Here is a 17,335-nt window from a genome sequence, read left to right on the forward strand (position 1 = left end):
CTGTAACATCCGCCTGTCTCCCTGCCCCTGCCCATCCTGGGTCCAATTCCGATGTCCTTCTCGGTCACATGTCCCCAGAATACAGAATCTGAAACATTTCTGTCTATAGCATATTTAGCTACTGCATACAGTTGGGGTTTAAGTAGTGTGCACCTGACGAACAGGTTGAGGTTTGGTGTCCTCTACTCCACAGATCATCACAATCAGACAGTGGGAGGCCCTGGGGTAGGAGATCATGCTCCGTGTCGGGAGACCTGTAGGCATGACCACAGGGCAGTTATGTGAGGTTGGATCCCCTCCCTGAGGACAGCAGGAGAAACTTGTGTGGGCTTCAGAGAGTTCACAGGTGGAGAAACTGAGGCACAGGGCTGAGCTATTCCTGCTAATCTGCCACTCCACCACGCAGCCTGCCTGGGGACTTTCTCATGGGCGGAAACAGTGGCAGCCAGTTTCACAGGTGGCTGGAGGCCGGTATCGATTTGCAGATGGCATACCGGATCATACTGCCTGGGGCAGTCGGGGGAGGTTGGCTCTGTCACCGTGTACTGGAGGAAACAGGGCACCAGGCCATGGCACAGGGACAGGGGCAGGTGTTGGACAGGGTGGGAGGGACCTGGGACCTCAGGTGCTCAGCTGGAGTCCCTGCACACTACTGTCTCTTACCACCCAGGCTGACCTGGAACCTACTATGTAGCCCAAGCCGAACTCAAACTCTAGACCCTTCCATGTCAACCTTGGCAGAAGCTCCTGGTGGCCCAAGCCAGTAGGGCTAAGGTTCCAGCTCACCTCCCACCCCAAGTCATAGCCACCCTGTGGCTGGGCTTGGCAGATCCTCGGGCACAAAGAGGTGGCATGTGCTCCTGGCCCTTGCACCTTTCTCTCTGGGAACTCAAGGGGTTGCGGGTTTCTGAAGCCTCCCCCACTGTGTGCATGTCCTGAGTGGACATGTGGGGACATACCTCAGAGTGATGATTCTGGAACTTTTGTCAATCATGTAGGAAGGTGAATAATGCTTGCAATCTCTTCCAGAGCCTTGGGTCTGTGACAGCTGCGTCCCCACCATATTCCCTTGGGTGTGGGCAGCTGGGCTCTTGTGTGCAGCATAGGAGTCCTTTGTGTATACTGTATACTATTCCTTCATTGCCTGTGATAAACACCATGACCAAAAGCAATCTGGGGAGGAAAGGGTTTATTTGACTTCATTACTGAAGGACTCAGAACAGGAACCTGTGGCAGGAGCTGATGCAAAGACCATGGAGGGTGCTGCTTAGTGCCTTCACTGGCTTGCTCAGCCTGCTTTCTTATAGAACCCAGGACCACCAGCCCAGAGATGGTACCACCTACAATGGGCTTTCCCATCCATCACTAATGAAGAAAATGCCCACAGACATGCTTATGGCCCGATCAAACAGAGGCATTTTCTTAACCAAGGTTCTTCTTCCCAAAGAACTAGCTTATGTCAAGTTGACAAAAAACTAACACACAAAAGATGTCCTCTGGCTTATGGTGGGGTCTTGTCCTGACAAACCTGTCCTAAATGGAAAATATCAACAGAAAATACATACAGCTCTAGTTGTCTCAGGATCCCATGGCCAAGGGGCAGGGGAAGTTGTGGCTCATTGACACCACCTCAGACTTCATTCCTTGGGGCTCCTCTTGCAGAGGAGCTGGGATCAGTTCCCAGCACCCACAGTGCAGTTCATAGCCTCCATTCCAGCTCCAGGGGATCCAGATGCCCCCTTGTGGCCCTCTTGTGCTCTGCACTCATGTGCACACACAACTGTGAAACACAAGATCGGCAGACATAGCATCCTGGGAGGCACGGCAGCAGGAGATGCTACTATGCTAATTATCTTTTCTTTTCTTTTTTTTTAAAGATTTATTTATTAATATATGTAAGTACACTGTAGCTGTCTTCAGACACTCCAGAAGAGGGAGTCAGATCTTGTTGCGGATGGTTGTGAGCCACCATGTGGTTGCAGGGATTTGAACTCTGGACCTTGGGAAGAGCAGTCGGGTGCTCTTACCCACTGAGCCATCTCACCAGCCCCCTATCTTTTCTTTTTTTTTTTTTTTTTTTTTTAAAGATTTATTTATTATATGTAAGTACACTGTAGCTGTCTTCAGACACTCCAGAAGAGGGCGTCAGATCTTGTTACAGATGGTTGTGAGCCACCATGTGGTTGCTGGGATTTGAACTCTGGACCTTCGGAAGAGCAGTCAGGTGCTCTTACCCACTGAGCCATCTCACCAGCCCTATCTTTTCATTTTTATTGAGGCATCCTGTGAAGAACAAAAAAATTTGTTACTTTTTAGAATTATTTATGCATTTCATTGTGTGTGTGCTTACTTTCTTGTCCGTGGGCATGCAGAAACCAGGGCTCAGCATCTGGGGTTTTCCTGGGCTACTCAACCTTCCTTCTTGTTGCATTTTAACTAATCTATTTGAGGGTTATATGCAGAGGTCAGAGGACAACTTTCAGGACTGAGTTCTTTTGGTCCTGGGGATCAAACTCAGACAGTCAGGCTTGGCAGCAAGCACCTTTACCCTTTGAACCATTTTGTCAGCCCATCTTGTTCCTTAGGATAGTGCCTCTCACTAACCACAGTGCTGACATCTGTGACCCTATGTCTGCCCTGAGGGCTGGGGATACAGCTACACCAGCATGTACATTTTGATTGATTGATTGATTGATTGGTTGATTGGTTTTTCCAGACAGGGTTTCTCTGTGTAGCTCTGGCTGTCCTATAACTCACTCTGTAGACCAGGCTGGCCTTGAACTCATAGATCCGCCTGCCTCTGCCTCCTGGGTGCTGGGATTAAAGCTGTGCACCTAGCTGGAGATTCAGCCTTCGGTCCTGATGCTTGCACAATAGGCATTTGACTACCTGCACTGCCTCCTCGGCCTCCCTATCCTTAACGTAGGCAAACTTGTACACATTAATTTGTTTTCTTCAGGTTTTTTTTTTTTTTTTGGAGACAGAATCTCCCTCTAATAGCTCAGGTTTGCCTCAAACTCACCATTCCATTCTCCTACCTCTGCAGAGTCCTGGGACTGTGAGCATTCGACCTCACACCCAGCCACAGAGTACCACTTTGAGCTCAGTGTCTGCCGTGTGAGTTCTAACACTGATGGCCCTCTCTCTGGGGAAAGACCCTCTCAACTTTAAGGCAGAGTTCCTGGGCTGTGTGGGAGCTTCTCTGGGCCCCGAATTCCAATGTGTTGGCCAATGAGTCCCTCCCTGTGGCAATCTTTCTGATGTAACCATAGGCTGTGAAATTGCTCCCAGGGTCTGGTAGGACCAGTCTCGCCACCTCACTTTTCTCCAGAAGTGTTGGGCCCTGCACCACCCTCTGCTTAAACAGGGCTTTTTATTGTTGCTGAGACATGTTGGTCTACTTAATGTAGCCTAGGCTAGCCTAAAAAACATACTATATAGCCAAGGGTGACCTTGAACTTCTACCTCCCAGCTATGATGCAGACTATTCTTTGCTGTTGTCCTTTGAGATGGGGTCTCACTCTGAGGCTCTCTGACTGGTCTGGAACTCAAAGCCATCCCCCTGCCTCAGTCTCCCATGTGTCAAGATGACAGGCTTGTGCCTTCATCTTCCTGGTTTGATAATGAATATTTTTGGTAGTGTTGGCACTATGGCTGAGCGGGTGCTTGCCGCAAAGCCTGAGGACCTGAGTTCATTCCCTGGAACCTACATGCTGGAAGGAGAAGTGACTCTAGCAAGCTATCCCTTGACCTCAGCACGAGGATCTTGCCACTTCACCCCACAAAGTAAAGAAATACAATAAAAACGTAATTTAAACGTTTTAAAATATTAAGTCAAGTCTCTCATTCGTGACCATCCAGATTGCTCCAGGGTCCTTAGTCCTGGAACACTTGCCTCAGACACTCCAAAGCAGAGCTGTGCAGAGCTGTGTGCTCCCCAATGTAGGTGGCCATGTAGGTCTCTGCATCCGCGGCACAAGCATCCCTCAACGACCCTCCCACAGCTGTGAAATGCCTGCTGAGCCCCTGCGCCTCAAGGACAGAACTAGGTATCTACTGGCCAGGCCCAGGTCTGGGAACCTCAGGTCATTCTGTGAGTCCTGGAAAATTCCAGACCTGTGTAAAAGCCAGGAACTAGCTCTGATCCACAGTGACCCAGCTGATGAGGCCTGCTGCCCTGGTACTGACCCCAGCACCCCCACCCCCTGCCGCCTGCACCGCCAGGGTCACATGACACATCTGAGTCGCAGCCTGGTCACAGGGTCGGTCACCATGTCCCTCAACCTGCACCTCAAGTATCGAATCAGGGGCTTGTTAGAGGAGCACCCAGGAGGTGGACGCAGGAGGAACCCGGCTCCATGCTCTAGCTGAACTGCTAAGCCCTCGGTTCAGGGGGAGATCCGGCTTCAAAAATGACAGTATGAACGATGGCGAGCAGGCGACAACTGCAGTGCCATGAAGAAAAGGGACAGGATCTCTGTGGACAGCACCGCAGCCTGACCTCGGGTCTGCTCCACACTAAGACTGTTCCCTGCCCTGGTGGGAACATAGTCCTAGTCTCTCCCCAGTGCACACCTCCTCCCCCCATCCCCCACTCCCTTACCCCTCAATCCCCCGACCCCCATTTTATTTATTTTTTTATTTTATTTTATTTTTTTGGTTTTTCGAGACAGGGTTTCTCTGTGTAGCCCTGGCTGTCCTGGAACTCACTTTGTAGACCAGGCTGGCCTCAAACTCAGAAATTCACCTACCTCTGCCTCCCAAGTGCTGGGATTAAAGGCGTGCGCCACCATGCCCGGCATCCACCCCCCATTTTAGAATCAGGAAAATAGGCTCAATCAGGCTTCAGGCTGGTTTGTCACAGCTAAGCATGTGGGCAGCACTTGGGCCTGAACACTTGGAAAGCTGAGGCAAGGAGGATTGTCATAAATTCAAGGCCAACCTGGCTACATAGTGAGACTCTTGTTTTATAAAAACAATAAAAGTAAAACTCATTACTTAATCCCAGCACCCTGGAGACAGAGGCAGGTGGATCTTTGTGAGTGTGATGCCAGCCTAGGCTCTGTGAGACTTTATCTCAAACAAGCAAGCAAGCAAACAAACAAGCAAACAAACAAACCAAAAAGTAACAAAGCCTTAAACAAACAAGAGAAAGTGTGCCAGGCATCTTGCTCCGACTTCCTCACCCTCCCTACACTGGCCAGAGAACTTCTTTGCCCATGGGAAACTGAGGCACGGCTGGGCACCCTCGCTGTTCTAGGAAAGCCAGGTTGTTGGAAGGCTCTGCACGCAGCCCCATGCTCCAACAGACACGGTTGTTATGAAGGTGAAGGAGAAGCGCTGAGGACTGTAGTCTCTTGCTCCCAGTTTCCAAACCGTGAGGCTTTTCTTTCTTTTCAGCTCTGTGGGTGGAACCTGGGTTTCCATCCCTGAGTTTCAGAGTACCAGTGAGGCTGAAACACAACCCCTGGGTCCCCAGCCATCCGGCCTCTGCAACCCTAGGACCCTATTGTCTCTGAAGGTCCAGTCCCAGGATGTACCTTTGACAGGACTTGACTAAGTTGTACCTGTGTGTCTGCTGCTTCTTGAATGTTTCAAGATTTATTTTGTTATTTATATGTATTTATTTTGTGTGGGTTCAGAGTACATGCTGTGGTGCTCATGTGAAAGTCAGAGGACAAACAGCTTGCAGGAACCAGGTTCTCCTTCCGCTATGGGGGCCCAAGGATCGAACTCAGGTCAACAGGCTTGTCTGCAGATGCCTTTGCCTGCTGAGCCATCTGGCTGGCCCCTTCTTGCTTGTTGATGGGAAGTACTCAGAGCATGAAAAGATCCTGGGACTGCAGAGGCTAGGCCCCAGCGAAAGAGAGACAGAGAGAGAGAGAGAGAGAGAGAGAGAGAGAGAGAGAGAGAGAGAGAGACAGAGAGACAGAGAGACAGAGACAGAGACAGAGACAGAGAGACAGAGACAGAGACAGAGACAGAGACAGAGAGAAGGACGGAAGGAAGTCTCACTTGGGACATCAGCATTTTGTAGGGGTAGCCTCTACTCACTTTTACATTTCAGTGAGAAAGCTAGGTCCATCAAGGCTGAGGAAGTGTGGCAGGGTGGCCCAGCCAGCTGGAAGGCAGGGCACCATACAGTCCTTCCTGCTTGTCCTCGGCCACCTGGACTTGGTGTCTGGCAGTCAACCTAGTAGGGCCGCGCCAACAGCAGGCTGGGTTTCACCATCAGCGCAGGCCATGAGGCCCTTCCACAGCGTCGCTCCTGTGACCAGTCTGGTCACTTGTTGATATCACTCGATACTTAGTAAACATTATCCCCATAGGGGTAACTGCCAGTTCCAGCTGGGATGGGGCTCCTGTGGGCCATCCTGCAGGCATGATGGTGGGAGAGCTGAAGGCAAGCACTTTGTGGTGTCCCAGGCAGAGCCGTGAGCTTGGCAATCTACAGGCTGAGGCAGGAGAATAACCATCTGCTCAACTCCAGGCAAGCCCCCTGCCTCAACAAATAAAAGAAGCTAATTAAGTGGAGGCTGGTGGGGCTAGTCTTCAGGACCCAGCATGTGGTCATATTTGAGAACTATAATCCTATCTTTCTTTTTCTGTGGTGCGGGTCCCCTGAGAGGCCTCAGCCTTGGCCAGGATGACAGGAACAGTGACCCACACAAGCTATAAACACCCTCAGCCCAGGACGGTCAGAACCAGGCTGGAGAGGCATAGAGGGGGCTGGCTTCAGTTTAGGGGTTTTGAAGGGTGATTAGAAGTTTACCACAAGAATGTAGCACCCTGGTAATATGATAAAAAGTGGCACTCCAACGATATCAGGGGCAAAATGACTTCAGGCTGGAACTGTCCCCATTTGATGTGGTCAAGATGAAAGCCTGGGAAAGGGACACGGCCAAACTGAAGCTGCTCCCCTCAGGACGGCGGACAATCTTGTCTCCGTGTGTGCAGCCCTTGCACAGGGGTCACTGCCAGTGTCCACACGCAGCTGGGCCAACCTGGCAAATGCTCAGGTTGGGGCTCCTGCGAGCCCTGCTTTTTGTTTTGCCCACACAAGGAACAGCTTGTGCTTGGAAAAGGACTCTGGCACTCCTCAGCCAATCCCAAGCCGCGACCTCCTCATACCCTCCTCACAGACCGCAGATGCCCGCTGCCTATTCAGGGAAGACAGGAGTCTAGAGCTGACCCCTGATCTGCCCTACTCCCTGGCCAAAGGTTCACACCCGAGGAAGTGCCAGATCTTCCTGACCTGTGGCTCTGTTCCTGGGGGCTCCCAGGGTCACTTCCCCCCGCCCCCCGCCCCATTCTATTCACAGCCACATTGGCTGTCCCCAGCATCTTTGACTGCTGCCTGTTATGTCACTGCACAGACTCTTCCCTGTGGCTAGAACACCGTTCCCAGGCAAACTCCTCTTCATCCACCCAAACCCCAACTCCAATGCCCTCTCTCTTTCCTTTGCATGACTCCATCCTGACTCTGGGAGGCCTGGACTCTGCCCTACCGCCTTGGTCACAGAGGTATAATGAGGCTGGATTACTTCTGCTGAGCCTCCAGTCTGTTGGGTTCTGTCAGGAGCCTGTGAGCCAACCCCAATGGCTGTGCCACATCAGATGATCTGTGGTTCCATGGAGCCCGGAAGTGTGGCAGGTCTGGCTGGGAGGGGAAGACCCCAAACCCTGATAGGGCCTTGTGCACAAAGCTTGATGCCCCTTCCTGCCCAGTATGGATCTGAGGAGCCCTGGACAGTTTCCCTGCAGGGGGATTGCTCTGTTTAAGTCCCTCTCCTGGGCTGTATTCCCCTCCCCCGCTGGCCACAGCTGGCACCACCCGACCGGAAGAATCACGGCTTCCTCCTCAGCTTTTTTGGGACTTTCCTCAACATCATAAATAAAGCCCTGGGAACAGGGCTGGGGCTCAGCCGGCAGAGTGCTGGCCTAGCGTGGGCAAAACCCTGGCTATCCTAGGAACACATAAACCGGGTATGCCTGTCATGACATCATCGAGGAGTTCAAGGCCAGCCTGGGCTACACAAGACTGTCTCAAAAACAAACAGGGCTCAGAGGCTGAGGAGCAGGAGCTGCTGCTGAAGCAGGTGTAAAGGCCCTGGGGTTGGAACTGCTCTGCTTCCTCAGGAAGATCTGAGCGGGAGGGAGCCGGGACAGGAGGTAGGGACAGGATGTCCTGTAACCGGAGCCCAGCAGGATAGCAGCCCCCTCCCCGGCACCCCAGGGTGCCCTGCTCTGGACAGAATGTGCCCGGGAGCCGCTGCGAGATGGAGAGGGCAGCCGCAACTGTGGGTAGATTCCTGAACCGCCGCCCGGCCAGGCCAGCTGCCAAGTGTCTGTGCCCTGCGTGCCTGTCACCCCGGGGCTCAGAGGCATCAGGGACACCGTCAGCGTTCAGAGAGACAGAGAGGGACCTGGAGTTTGACACTGAGCCCTCATTGGTCAGATTAAGGGGGTTCCTGGGAGCAGGGGTATGGAGGTGAGCCCTCACCTTCAGTCCTGTAGCCAAAGGTGAGAAAGCAGCCCTGGTCCCAGCAGAGGGAGGAGAGAGAGGGAGGAGAGGATCTGAAACAGTGGGGGGGGGGGGCTGAAGCAGCATGGGCCTCCCTAACTTGCCCTCCCCCTCCTCTGCCCTGGGACCACTAAACCAGCCCCTTCCTGCTAGTCACTCACCTGACCCCAAAAACCTCCTGTAAGCATCAGGTCCCCACAGCTGCCTGCTCAGGTGTCTGGCTGTCAGCTGGCCTGGCCTGGCCTGAGGGAACCTCCCTGGAACTGTTGAATGTCCCCTCTTGGGACATATTGTGAGACTCAGGAACACACCTGGAAGTAGCATCTGGCACTCATGTGGTGGGGACGCAATGTCCTTGGCTGTAGCTTTGGGTTTGGGGGACAGTAGTGAGGATGGTCCCCTAATCTAGATACCCAGAGTATCCCCATGGCTGTGCGGGGCTCTGGAGGGGCATCTGGACTACCTCGGGGTCCCACCTCACCTTGGGGCTCTGGAGACCAACGCCACTTAAGACTGTAGTTTATTTTGTTCTCCCCACATGGCTTGTCTGGGACTTCCAGAGATCCTCCTGCCTCTGCTTCCCAGTGATGGAATTAAATAATTGATTACTGTAATCTAATTATTATCAGTTGTCATCACTACCATCTCTCTAGGTAGCCCAGATTGGGCTTGAACTCATGGAAATCCTCCTGCCTCAACCTCCTGAGTGCTCAGCCAGGTTTTTCTTTTTTTAAAGAATTATTTATATTTTATGTATATGAGTACACCGTAGCTGTCTTCAGGCACACCAGAAGAGGGCGTTAGATCTCATTACATGGTTGTGAGACACCATGAATTGAACTCAGGATGTCTGGAAGAGCAGTTGGTGCTCTTAACCTCTGAGCCATCTCTCCAGCCTATTCAGCCAGTTTTTAACTGTCTGCATTTATGCGCTGGTGACAACCATATGTGCTGTGCCTCAGGGAGGGGATCTGGGGATCACATGCAGATACCACACCCAGGGCTGGGGAAGTTACTCTAAAACTTTAAAAAGATAAATAGTGAGGCAGACGTGGGTCCTAGTGATCCTCCCAGGAAGGGGTCAGAGCTGTGCTGGCTTATAGCTGTCATGAACAAATGAAAAGACGGCCCAGTGTCTTCCTCCCATTTTTATTTATTTAATATATAAAAGTGAACAATTCTTCAGACCATTGAAATGGCAAGTCCCTGGCAGGTCTGGGATGTGGGGGATTTGCCCAGCTGCCCCCAGTTGCCTGTTCTCCTTGTGATGTCCCCAGCTGCCCCAGTTGCCTGTTCTCCTTGCGATGTACTTGTCTGTATCCTGACCCCTGAGGGAGGCTGCAGGTTCTGAACATGGCAGATCACAACTGCAGCTCTGGGTTCACCTGGGCCACCAGTTCACAAAAGCTGGAGCCTCTGGACCTTCAGGTCCCAATGACTTCTCCTTTGTGTCTGTCCCTGAGCCCTCTGCCCTGCTAACCTCACAGTGAGGCCATGTCTAAGACACCTTAATGCCTGGGCTCCCAACCGTAGGAAGAAGGAATGGGCGCTATCTGCTCTGACCATTTCCTCTGTGCTTGTCTGCTTGCTGAGCTCCTGTTCATATCTCAAAGCCTCAGCCGAAATGCCCTTTGGAAGTCTTCTGTCTCCCCTCTGGACTTCTAGCTGGTTCTGGTTCCTTGAGACTGGAAGTGTCCATTCCTAGATTCATCTCTCCCAAACTACAGTTCCCTAGAGGAGCCGAGCATTGCTCCACAGCCTCGTTGGTGGGTCTAAACGCAGAGAACCAGAAGCTTTGAGAAGATGGACTGTCCTTGGAAGCCATGCTGCTCCTTTGCAATGTTGGGAGACACATTGCCTCATTTAACCCTGTGTTCCCAAAGCAGATGGCGGGACTTCATGGCCAAAGAGTGTGAACCTGGTACCGAAGTTGTCAGCCCATGGATCAGCAGGTCATGCAGCGTGGCCTCACAGCCTCTGAGGGTGGGTTAGGGTCCTCCTGACAGAAAGAGCCCTAGTGAGCCACACTGTGTGCCCCAACACCCCAACCCCTTCAGATCAAGCAGTCAGTCAGGGGTCCCGAGGAGAGTGTCACCTGGATCTTATGATTCTTCTACCTCAGCCTCCCAAGGACTGGGACAACAGGCCTGTGTCACCACACCCTGCCCCCATCAGCATATCACCAAACAGGCTACTGAAGCAAGAGAGGGTGCAGGCAGCTTACCTCGGAGTACAGAGGAGGCGGGCAGTAGCGGAACTCCTGGAGACAGGCAAAGTAGGGCCCTTCTGTGGTCACACCTAGGTCGTGTAGGAGGGAGGAGGGCCCCGGTGACGCACATACCAGCTGGCTCTCCCTCACCACCTCGGAGTACTCAGGTGGGGCTGCAAAGGAAAGACAGTGAGTGAGGCTCTGGGAGACCCGTGGTTGTAACATGGTGACAACTGAGCCCTTTTCCTCTGGGGACAGCTCCTCTTGCTCAGGCTAACATCTAATTTGTAGCAATCCTCCTGCCTCAAACTGTCATCCTGGACTTTTAGTTTTGAATACTGATTCTTTGTGCTTTTTTGAGCCAGGATCTTGGTGTAGAGCAGGCTGCCCTCCGGATGCTTGCTGGCATTATAGGCCTGTCTTTCCACACCCTGATTTGGCTTGGCTTTGAAGTCCAGGTCTCTTGAAGCCCGGGCTGGCTTCTAAATTATTAAGTACTGGAAGCTGGCCTTGAGCTGACTCCTTAGCCCTTGGTGCAGGTTTGATTGGTGCCTGGGATTAGTCCCTGCTTGTATAGAGACCCCTTGGACAAAGGACCAGGCCTGGGCCGTGGCTCTGCCCGCCCACATCCCTTGCCAGTTGGCTAAGCTCACCCTCTGGCCGATCCATCATGGTGCACAGGCCCCAGTCTTGCAGGAAGCTGGCGCGGCTGCCCACACTAGCGGAGCGGCTGCCCAGAGGATGCAGGGGGACCGTGCCTATGACCAGAGGCAGCTCCAGCAGCAGCTTGGACGAGCCTGGAATGTCCACGAAGACCTGAAGGGAGCAGCAGCGAAGTGGGCTACCAGCCCACCTGTGCCCTCCCCCTTGGTTTGGACGACAGGATGTAAGGGAGCCCTGGGTACCTTGAGTGAGTAGTCCACACTAAGCACGCGGCACTGCAAGATGGACGGGCCCACCGGGGGGATACGCAGCGCACGACCGGGCCACAGCGCACGGCGATTCGGGCCCACAGGCTCCCCGTCCACACTGGCCACCACAGCACGCTTCTGCTTGCGGGCACCTCGGGCCATGAAGGTCTGTGTCTGTACTAGGGCAGCACGGGGCTGCACAGCTCGCGTGGAACCATTGTCAATCTCCGCAAAGATAGGGATGACCTCGCCTACAGCAGACAGCAGCTTGCCTCAGTTTCCCCACTACCGATTACCCATTCCAGCTGCACACAGCTCCCCATGTTACCTGGAGTGTAGCCTTTGCGGTCAATCTTGGCCGAGAGGGACACGAGGCCACGTGTGCAGTACCAGGATCGTGCCACCTTCTCCCGGGCTCCAGCCTGGGGTTCCTAGGGAGACACCAAGTGCATTTTGAGCACTGGGCACACCAAGGGTCATTTTGAGCACTGGGCACTTGGAGACCTGAGTCTTATAGAAAGACTGAGACAAGCGGGCTGTTTTAAGTTTTGACCAGATACCCCCAAATAACATAACCCTGTCTCTTTTTATGTTTGTTTGTTTGCTTGTTTGTTTTCGAGACAGGGTTTCTCTGTGTAGCCCTGGCTGTCTTAGAACTCACTTTGTAGACCAGGCTGGCCTTGAACTCAGAAATCCACCTGCCTCTGCCTTAAAGGCGTGCATCACCACTGCCTGGCCAACCCTATCTTAGGAAGCCAAAAGTTGAATAAAAATTAAAAATAAGCCAGGCGTGGTGGCGCACGCCTTTAATCCCAGCACTTGGGAGGCAGAGGCAGGCAGATTTCTAAGTTCAAGGCCATCCTGGTCTACAGAGTGAGTTCCAGGACAGCCGGGGCTACACAGAGAAACCCTGTCTTGAAAAAAACAAAATAAGTAAATAAATAATAAAAACAAGACTAGATGTGGTGGCACCTATCTTTAGTCCCAGCAGGTATATTTCTATGGGCTTAGTTAGGGCCAGCCTGGTCTACTCAGTGAATCTCAGACCAGCCAGGATTACACAGAGAGAGACCTTTCTAAAATTAAAAAAAAAAAAAAAAGTCGGGCAGTGGTGGCACATGCCTTTAATTCCAGCACTTGGTAGGCAGAGGCAGGCAGATTTCTGAGTTCGAGGCCAGCCTTATCTACAAAGTGAGTTCCAGGACATCCAGGGCTATACAGAGAAACCCTGTTTCAAAAAAACCAAAACAAAACAAAACAAAAAACAAAAACAAACAAGAAAAGAAAAAGAAATAAAGCAAAACCCAAAACCAGTAAAGACAAAAGCAAACACAAAAACAAAAATAGCCCTATCATATCCTGCTTTCCAAATGGGGTATCTGAGGCTGGGAAAGAGCAAGATACCTTCCCAGAGGCACACAGCAGGTGAGCACCCTCAGAATTTGCACTTACCTATAGTGGGTTTTAAACTCACCACTAACTCCTGGCTCCCTGTTACAGAGGTCATTTGAGACCCTCAAATCTAAAAGGTGTCAAGCAGCCAGGCTGGACCCCAACCCCCATGGGGCAGCCACTTGCCAGCAGGGCAGGTGTGTTTATGTCCACAGGTTCAATGACAGTGAACACCTTCCGGGCGCAGCGTGCAGGGACCCATGGCCGGTGCAGAGTGGCTTTGATGGAATAGCGGACGCTGCCGTGTTTGCCCTCGAAGGATGTCACCAGGGAGCTGGGGTGGCAAGAGTGGGTAATCAGAGGATCACTATCAGGAGATAGTGGGGTGAAGGGCATACAAGAGGGATGTCCCGAGAAGTCAGGGCTGAGGGAACCCTAGATGCCCAGCCAGAAGGCGACAGTGGGGCTTACATAGGCAGCTGGAAGCTGAAGGGAAACTCGTGGCGTCCAGCGGGAAGCGTGGCGATATCCCCCGAGTCTAGGAACAAGACCCGGGGCTCAGCGGACGTAGGCCTGGGAATCGCATGCTCGGTGCGCCCCAAAAGGTCCCCAGCCCGTACCTGGCGCGAGCAGCGTGGCGCGGTGGTTCACGACTTCCACGCGCTCGCTGTAACTCTGAGTATAAGCAGTGCTGGAGCCCGCGCTGCGCGACTCCGTCCAGTGCGCGCGCGCGCGGCCCCGAGCGCGCAGCCTGAGCGCGCCCACGCGTGCCGCGCCCGCAAGCTCCAACAGTACCCGGCCTGCCACGGCCTGGCCTCCGTGGAACACGGGCTCGGTGCCCGTGCGCGCCCCGTCTATCTCTACTACGAACGCCTTCACCTTATCGAACAGCATTGCGGTGACGGTCGCGAACCCAAAAAAGAGATCGGCCAGGTGCTCGAACCCGCGAAAAGAAAGAGCTAGAGACTGCGAACGCAGCGGGCTCGAACTACGTACACACACAAGCGGGACAACAGGACGGAAGACCGCTGGGGACCCGCAGCTGCGTCGCACTTATAGGACGGTTGGAGGGCGGGGCCTGAGGAGAAGACCGCACCTACCGGAAGAGACTCCGCAAACACAGCAGTAGGGAACGGGACCCCAGAAAAGACTAGGCCAATAGCGCGGCGAAGGAATGGCCTGAGGAGAAAGCCACACCTTCAGGAGAAGACTCCACCAATAGCGCGCTGAGGAGGCGGGGCCTGAAAAAGCCTGGTTCTGCTGAGAGAATTAGGCCAAAGGCTCCACGAGGGCGGTGGCCTGATAGAAAGCTCCCCCCCCTACAAGGGACCAGGCCAATAGCGTGTGAAGGGCGTGGTCTGAGGGGGCAAAATCAGCTCCTGCGAGAAAGTCAGTAGCATCGAGGGGCGGGGCGGGGCGGGGCGTTAGAGAAAGCCTCGCCTACCGGAAAGAACTTCACCAATAGCGCGGTGGGGCGTGGCCTCACGAGGCTCCAGACAAAATAACCCTTGCTTGGTTCTGAACCGGAGCCTAAGTGGGAGGTGCTGCAGCGCGGCTCTGCCGCCTTAGGTCTCGCAAATACACAAACAAGGAAGCCCAGGAATAGGGAAACTGGTCTTAGTCACCCAGCGTGACAACTGTCACTATTTTTTTTTTCTGTTGCTTTTTGAGACGGGTTCTCATGTAGCCCAAACTTACCTGGGACTTGAGACAGTCCCCCTGCTTCTGTTTACAAGATTGGCCAGTAGTTTTGTGTTCCCTTGGCTAGTCTGGAACTCACTGTGTAGACCAGGCTGGCCTTGAACTCATAGAGGCGAGGTTGCCACTGCTTCCCGAGTGCTGGAATTAAAGCTCAAATCGGATTTCTGAACCCGAAAGCTTTATTTTCTTCTGAGGCCAAGTCTCACATAGCCTCCAATGCATCTCGTACTCTAACCAAGCCCGATGTTGAATTTGCCATCCTCCACCAGTCTTCCAGAGCTGACTTGATAGGCGTTTGCCTTAGTACCTGACTGTTTCTTAAACTTAAAAAAAAAAAGATTTATTTATTTGTATATGTATATGAGTACACTGTAGCTGTCTTCAGACACACCAGAAGAGAGCCATTACAGATGGCTGTGAGCCACTGTGTGGTTCCTGGGAATTGAACTCAGGATCTCTGGAAGAGCAGTCTGTGCTCTTAGCCACTGAGCCATCTCTCCTGCCCGGCCTGGCTTTTTCTTATGTTTTCAGACAGGATCTCACACTGTAACCCAGGCTGCCCGGGAACTCAAGGCAATGGAACTCCGGTGTCAGCCTCTTAGATGCTGGGTTCGCAGGTGTGTCCACTAGGCCAGAACCTCCCAGCTTAATCATCAACTCGCTGCCGCCTGCAGACCTATCTGGGGCACCTTTTTTCAGGCCCATTGTTTCCGGCGATGCGAATTGGTGGGGACAGGGAAGTGTTGGTCCTTTCCCCCCCCCCCCGCATTGGGCACCCCCATTCAACCTAAAGGACCCTGGCAAGGGACAAGGAGGATGTGCCTCAATTTCCACTTCCATAAGGCCTAGGGGAACTTAGTCCCTCAGATCCAGAAAGGGATTGCCGTGCATAGGCAGCAAATCCAGGAGACTCTGATATTTTGAGTCAAGGGCTGCAGTGTACCTGGGGATAGGGAGACCCTTCTGGAATGTAACAGGAAGAATTGCTCCTGCAGGGAAACCTGCCCGGCATTTGTAGACACGGGCACCCCCTGGTGGACATGGGATGTACTGCGGCTCGTATTCACTCCTGAGCCCAGCTGTGTGAACGAACACAGGTTCACAGCCTTATGAACCAGGCTGCAGCACCCCCTGCCCGCAGCCTGGAGAGGACAAGGCGGCCTGGAGGACCAGAGAAGTCCCACAGGTCTTGGACTAAAGAAAAGTGCGGGAATTGAAGACGCCCCCTCCCAGAGTGAGTGTACCACACAGATAAGTCTCGGAGACCAGAGAGAGGGTTTGGCCTTCGCCTGGAGTCACGGAGTAAGTCACACCCCACCCAACCCCACCCCACCCCGTGTGTGTTAGAGGAAGTCCTCAGTGAAAGTCTGGGTGGCTTCAGGATTTCCTTTGAGTCACCTGGAGAAAAAAGTTTCAACGGGGTCTCTTCCTGGCCCACTGGACAGACGCTGACTTCCTTCATCCAACTGAGGATTTATCTGTTTAGAGCAGCTGGAAGCAGATGTGGGGCCCCGCTTCTGACCTGCCTATTTCACGGTCCGGCATAGTGAAGCCTGGCTTAGCTGAGTGAGTGAGTGAGGGGCAGGGAGCCCAGAGACACCACATCTGCCCTGCAGGCACACAGCAAGGCTCAGGGATAGGAATGCCCTAGGGGTCTCATAAGTGAACTGGGAGGGGTTATGACCCGGATTCACAGTGGAATGTCTTCCATTGCAGTCTGCCACAGGCTCCTTCCCAGTGGGAGAGATTCCCTTCCTATCCACAAACACCATCAGACCCGCCCCCACTTCAGGGACAGACCCAGAGTAGCAGACAAGGCAAGGTAAACTGAGACAGAATTCGGGGTGCACACACGAGAAGCTTCTTTGAGAATCGGGACCCCCTCACCTGGAGGTCCTAAACAGGAGACTCTCTAGCCCATCCTGGGTTTCCACAGATCCTGAATCCCCTGCTTTAATTGGGAGTGTTCCACTGTCAACCTCTATTTCTAGGTTGTCACAGGCCTGAAATAGGGACATAGTCCAGGCAGGAGGACTTCATCCAGGATAGATGGGCGTCCCTATGTGAAATCCTAACTCTGGGAGCCCTTATGATTTTTGTGACAGTATATGTTAGCTCAGGCTACCCTCAAATTATGAGGCCCTGATCCTCCTGCCTCAGCTCCCCAGTGCTGGAATGACAGATATGTGCAGCCACATCTAACTTTTTAAGAAAAGTCTTGAGAAAGGGTCTCTCTGTGTAGCTCTGGCTGGCCTTGAGCTTCTGGAAATCCACCTGCCTCAGCTTCCTGAGTGTCTACTGCTTCTGCGAGCTCACCTGGAAGTAACATCTGCTGGTGTCACAGGTTGTCTTGGCTGCGGTGAAGTCACTGGCCACGGCGTTCACGCCTACGCTGCGCTCCAACCGCGCACCACCACCTCAGGTGCTTGCACATGCAGCAGTGCGGCTGCCTGGAACATCACCAGCCTGGCAGCCGCTGCCCCCGACCCCCGCGGCGCCCGAAGCTGCGCAGGGAGCCCAGCTGCATGTCCCACGAACCGGGTCCCTAGACACCCGGACTTCCTACTCCATGACGTTGATTATTAAGTCCGGGGCAGG

General features: G+C 53.2%; 1 protein-coding gene across 3 annotated transcripts; it reads right to left on the bottom strand.

Annotated features, from left to right (window-relative positions):
* Nucleotides 1-9,657: 9,657 nt before the first annotated feature.
* On the bottom strand, nucleotides 9,658-14,249 carry Arrdc2 (arrestin domain containing 2). Of its 3 annotated transcripts, none has more exons than XR_379046.3 (8): nucleotides 13,657-14,244; nucleotides 13,508-13,574; nucleotides 13,223-13,370; nucleotides 11,973-12,075; nucleotides 11,639-11,895; nucleotides 11,387-11,530; nucleotides 10,749-10,906; nucleotides 9,660-10,523 (listed from the first exon to the last, which is right to left on the bottom strand). XR_379046.3 is itself a non-coding variant. In NM_027560.1 (8 exons), exons 1-8 carry the CDS (start codon nucleotides 13,928-13,930, stop codon nucleotides 10,470-10,472), a joined length of 1,224 nt encoding a protein of 407 aa, NP_081836.1. In that variant the 5' UTR covers nucleotides 13,931-14,249; the 3' UTR covers nucleotides 9,667-10,469. The 3 variants fall into 3 exon arrangements, 2 of the variants coding, with proteins under 2 accessions (XP_017168452.1, NP_081836.1); NM_027560.1 differs by having other exon boundaries at nucleotides 9,667-10,523; nucleotides 11,387-11,549; nucleotides 13,657-14,249; XM_017312963.2 differs by having other exon boundaries at nucleotides 9,658-10,523; nucleotides 11,387-11,549; nucleotides 13,119-13,370; nucleotides 13,508-14,104.
* Nucleotides 14,250-17,335: the final 3,086 nt, after the last annotated feature.

This window comes from Mus musculus, chromosome 8 (assembly GCF_000001635.26).
Source record: "Mus musculus strain C57BL/6J chromosome 8, GRCm38.p6 C57BL/6J".
In the NCBI taxonomy this organism is placed as follows: domain Eukaryota; kingdom Metazoa; phylum Chordata; class Mammalia; order Rodentia; family Muridae; genus Mus; species Mus musculus.

Coding starts and splice junctions, on each gene's coding strand:
- Arrdc2 (NM_027560.1), bottom strand. CDS start 13,930: ATGCTGTTCGATAAGGTGAAGGCGTTCGTAGTAGAGATAGACGGGGCG. Junction 11,896..11,972: donor CCGCAAAGGCTACACTCCAG/GTAACATGGGGA, acceptor TGTCTGCTGTAG/GCGAGGTCATCCCTATCTTT. Junction 11,550..11,638: donor GTGTGGACTACTCACTCAAG/GTACCCAGGGCT, acceptor TGCTCCCTTCAG/GTCTTCGTGGACATTCCAGG.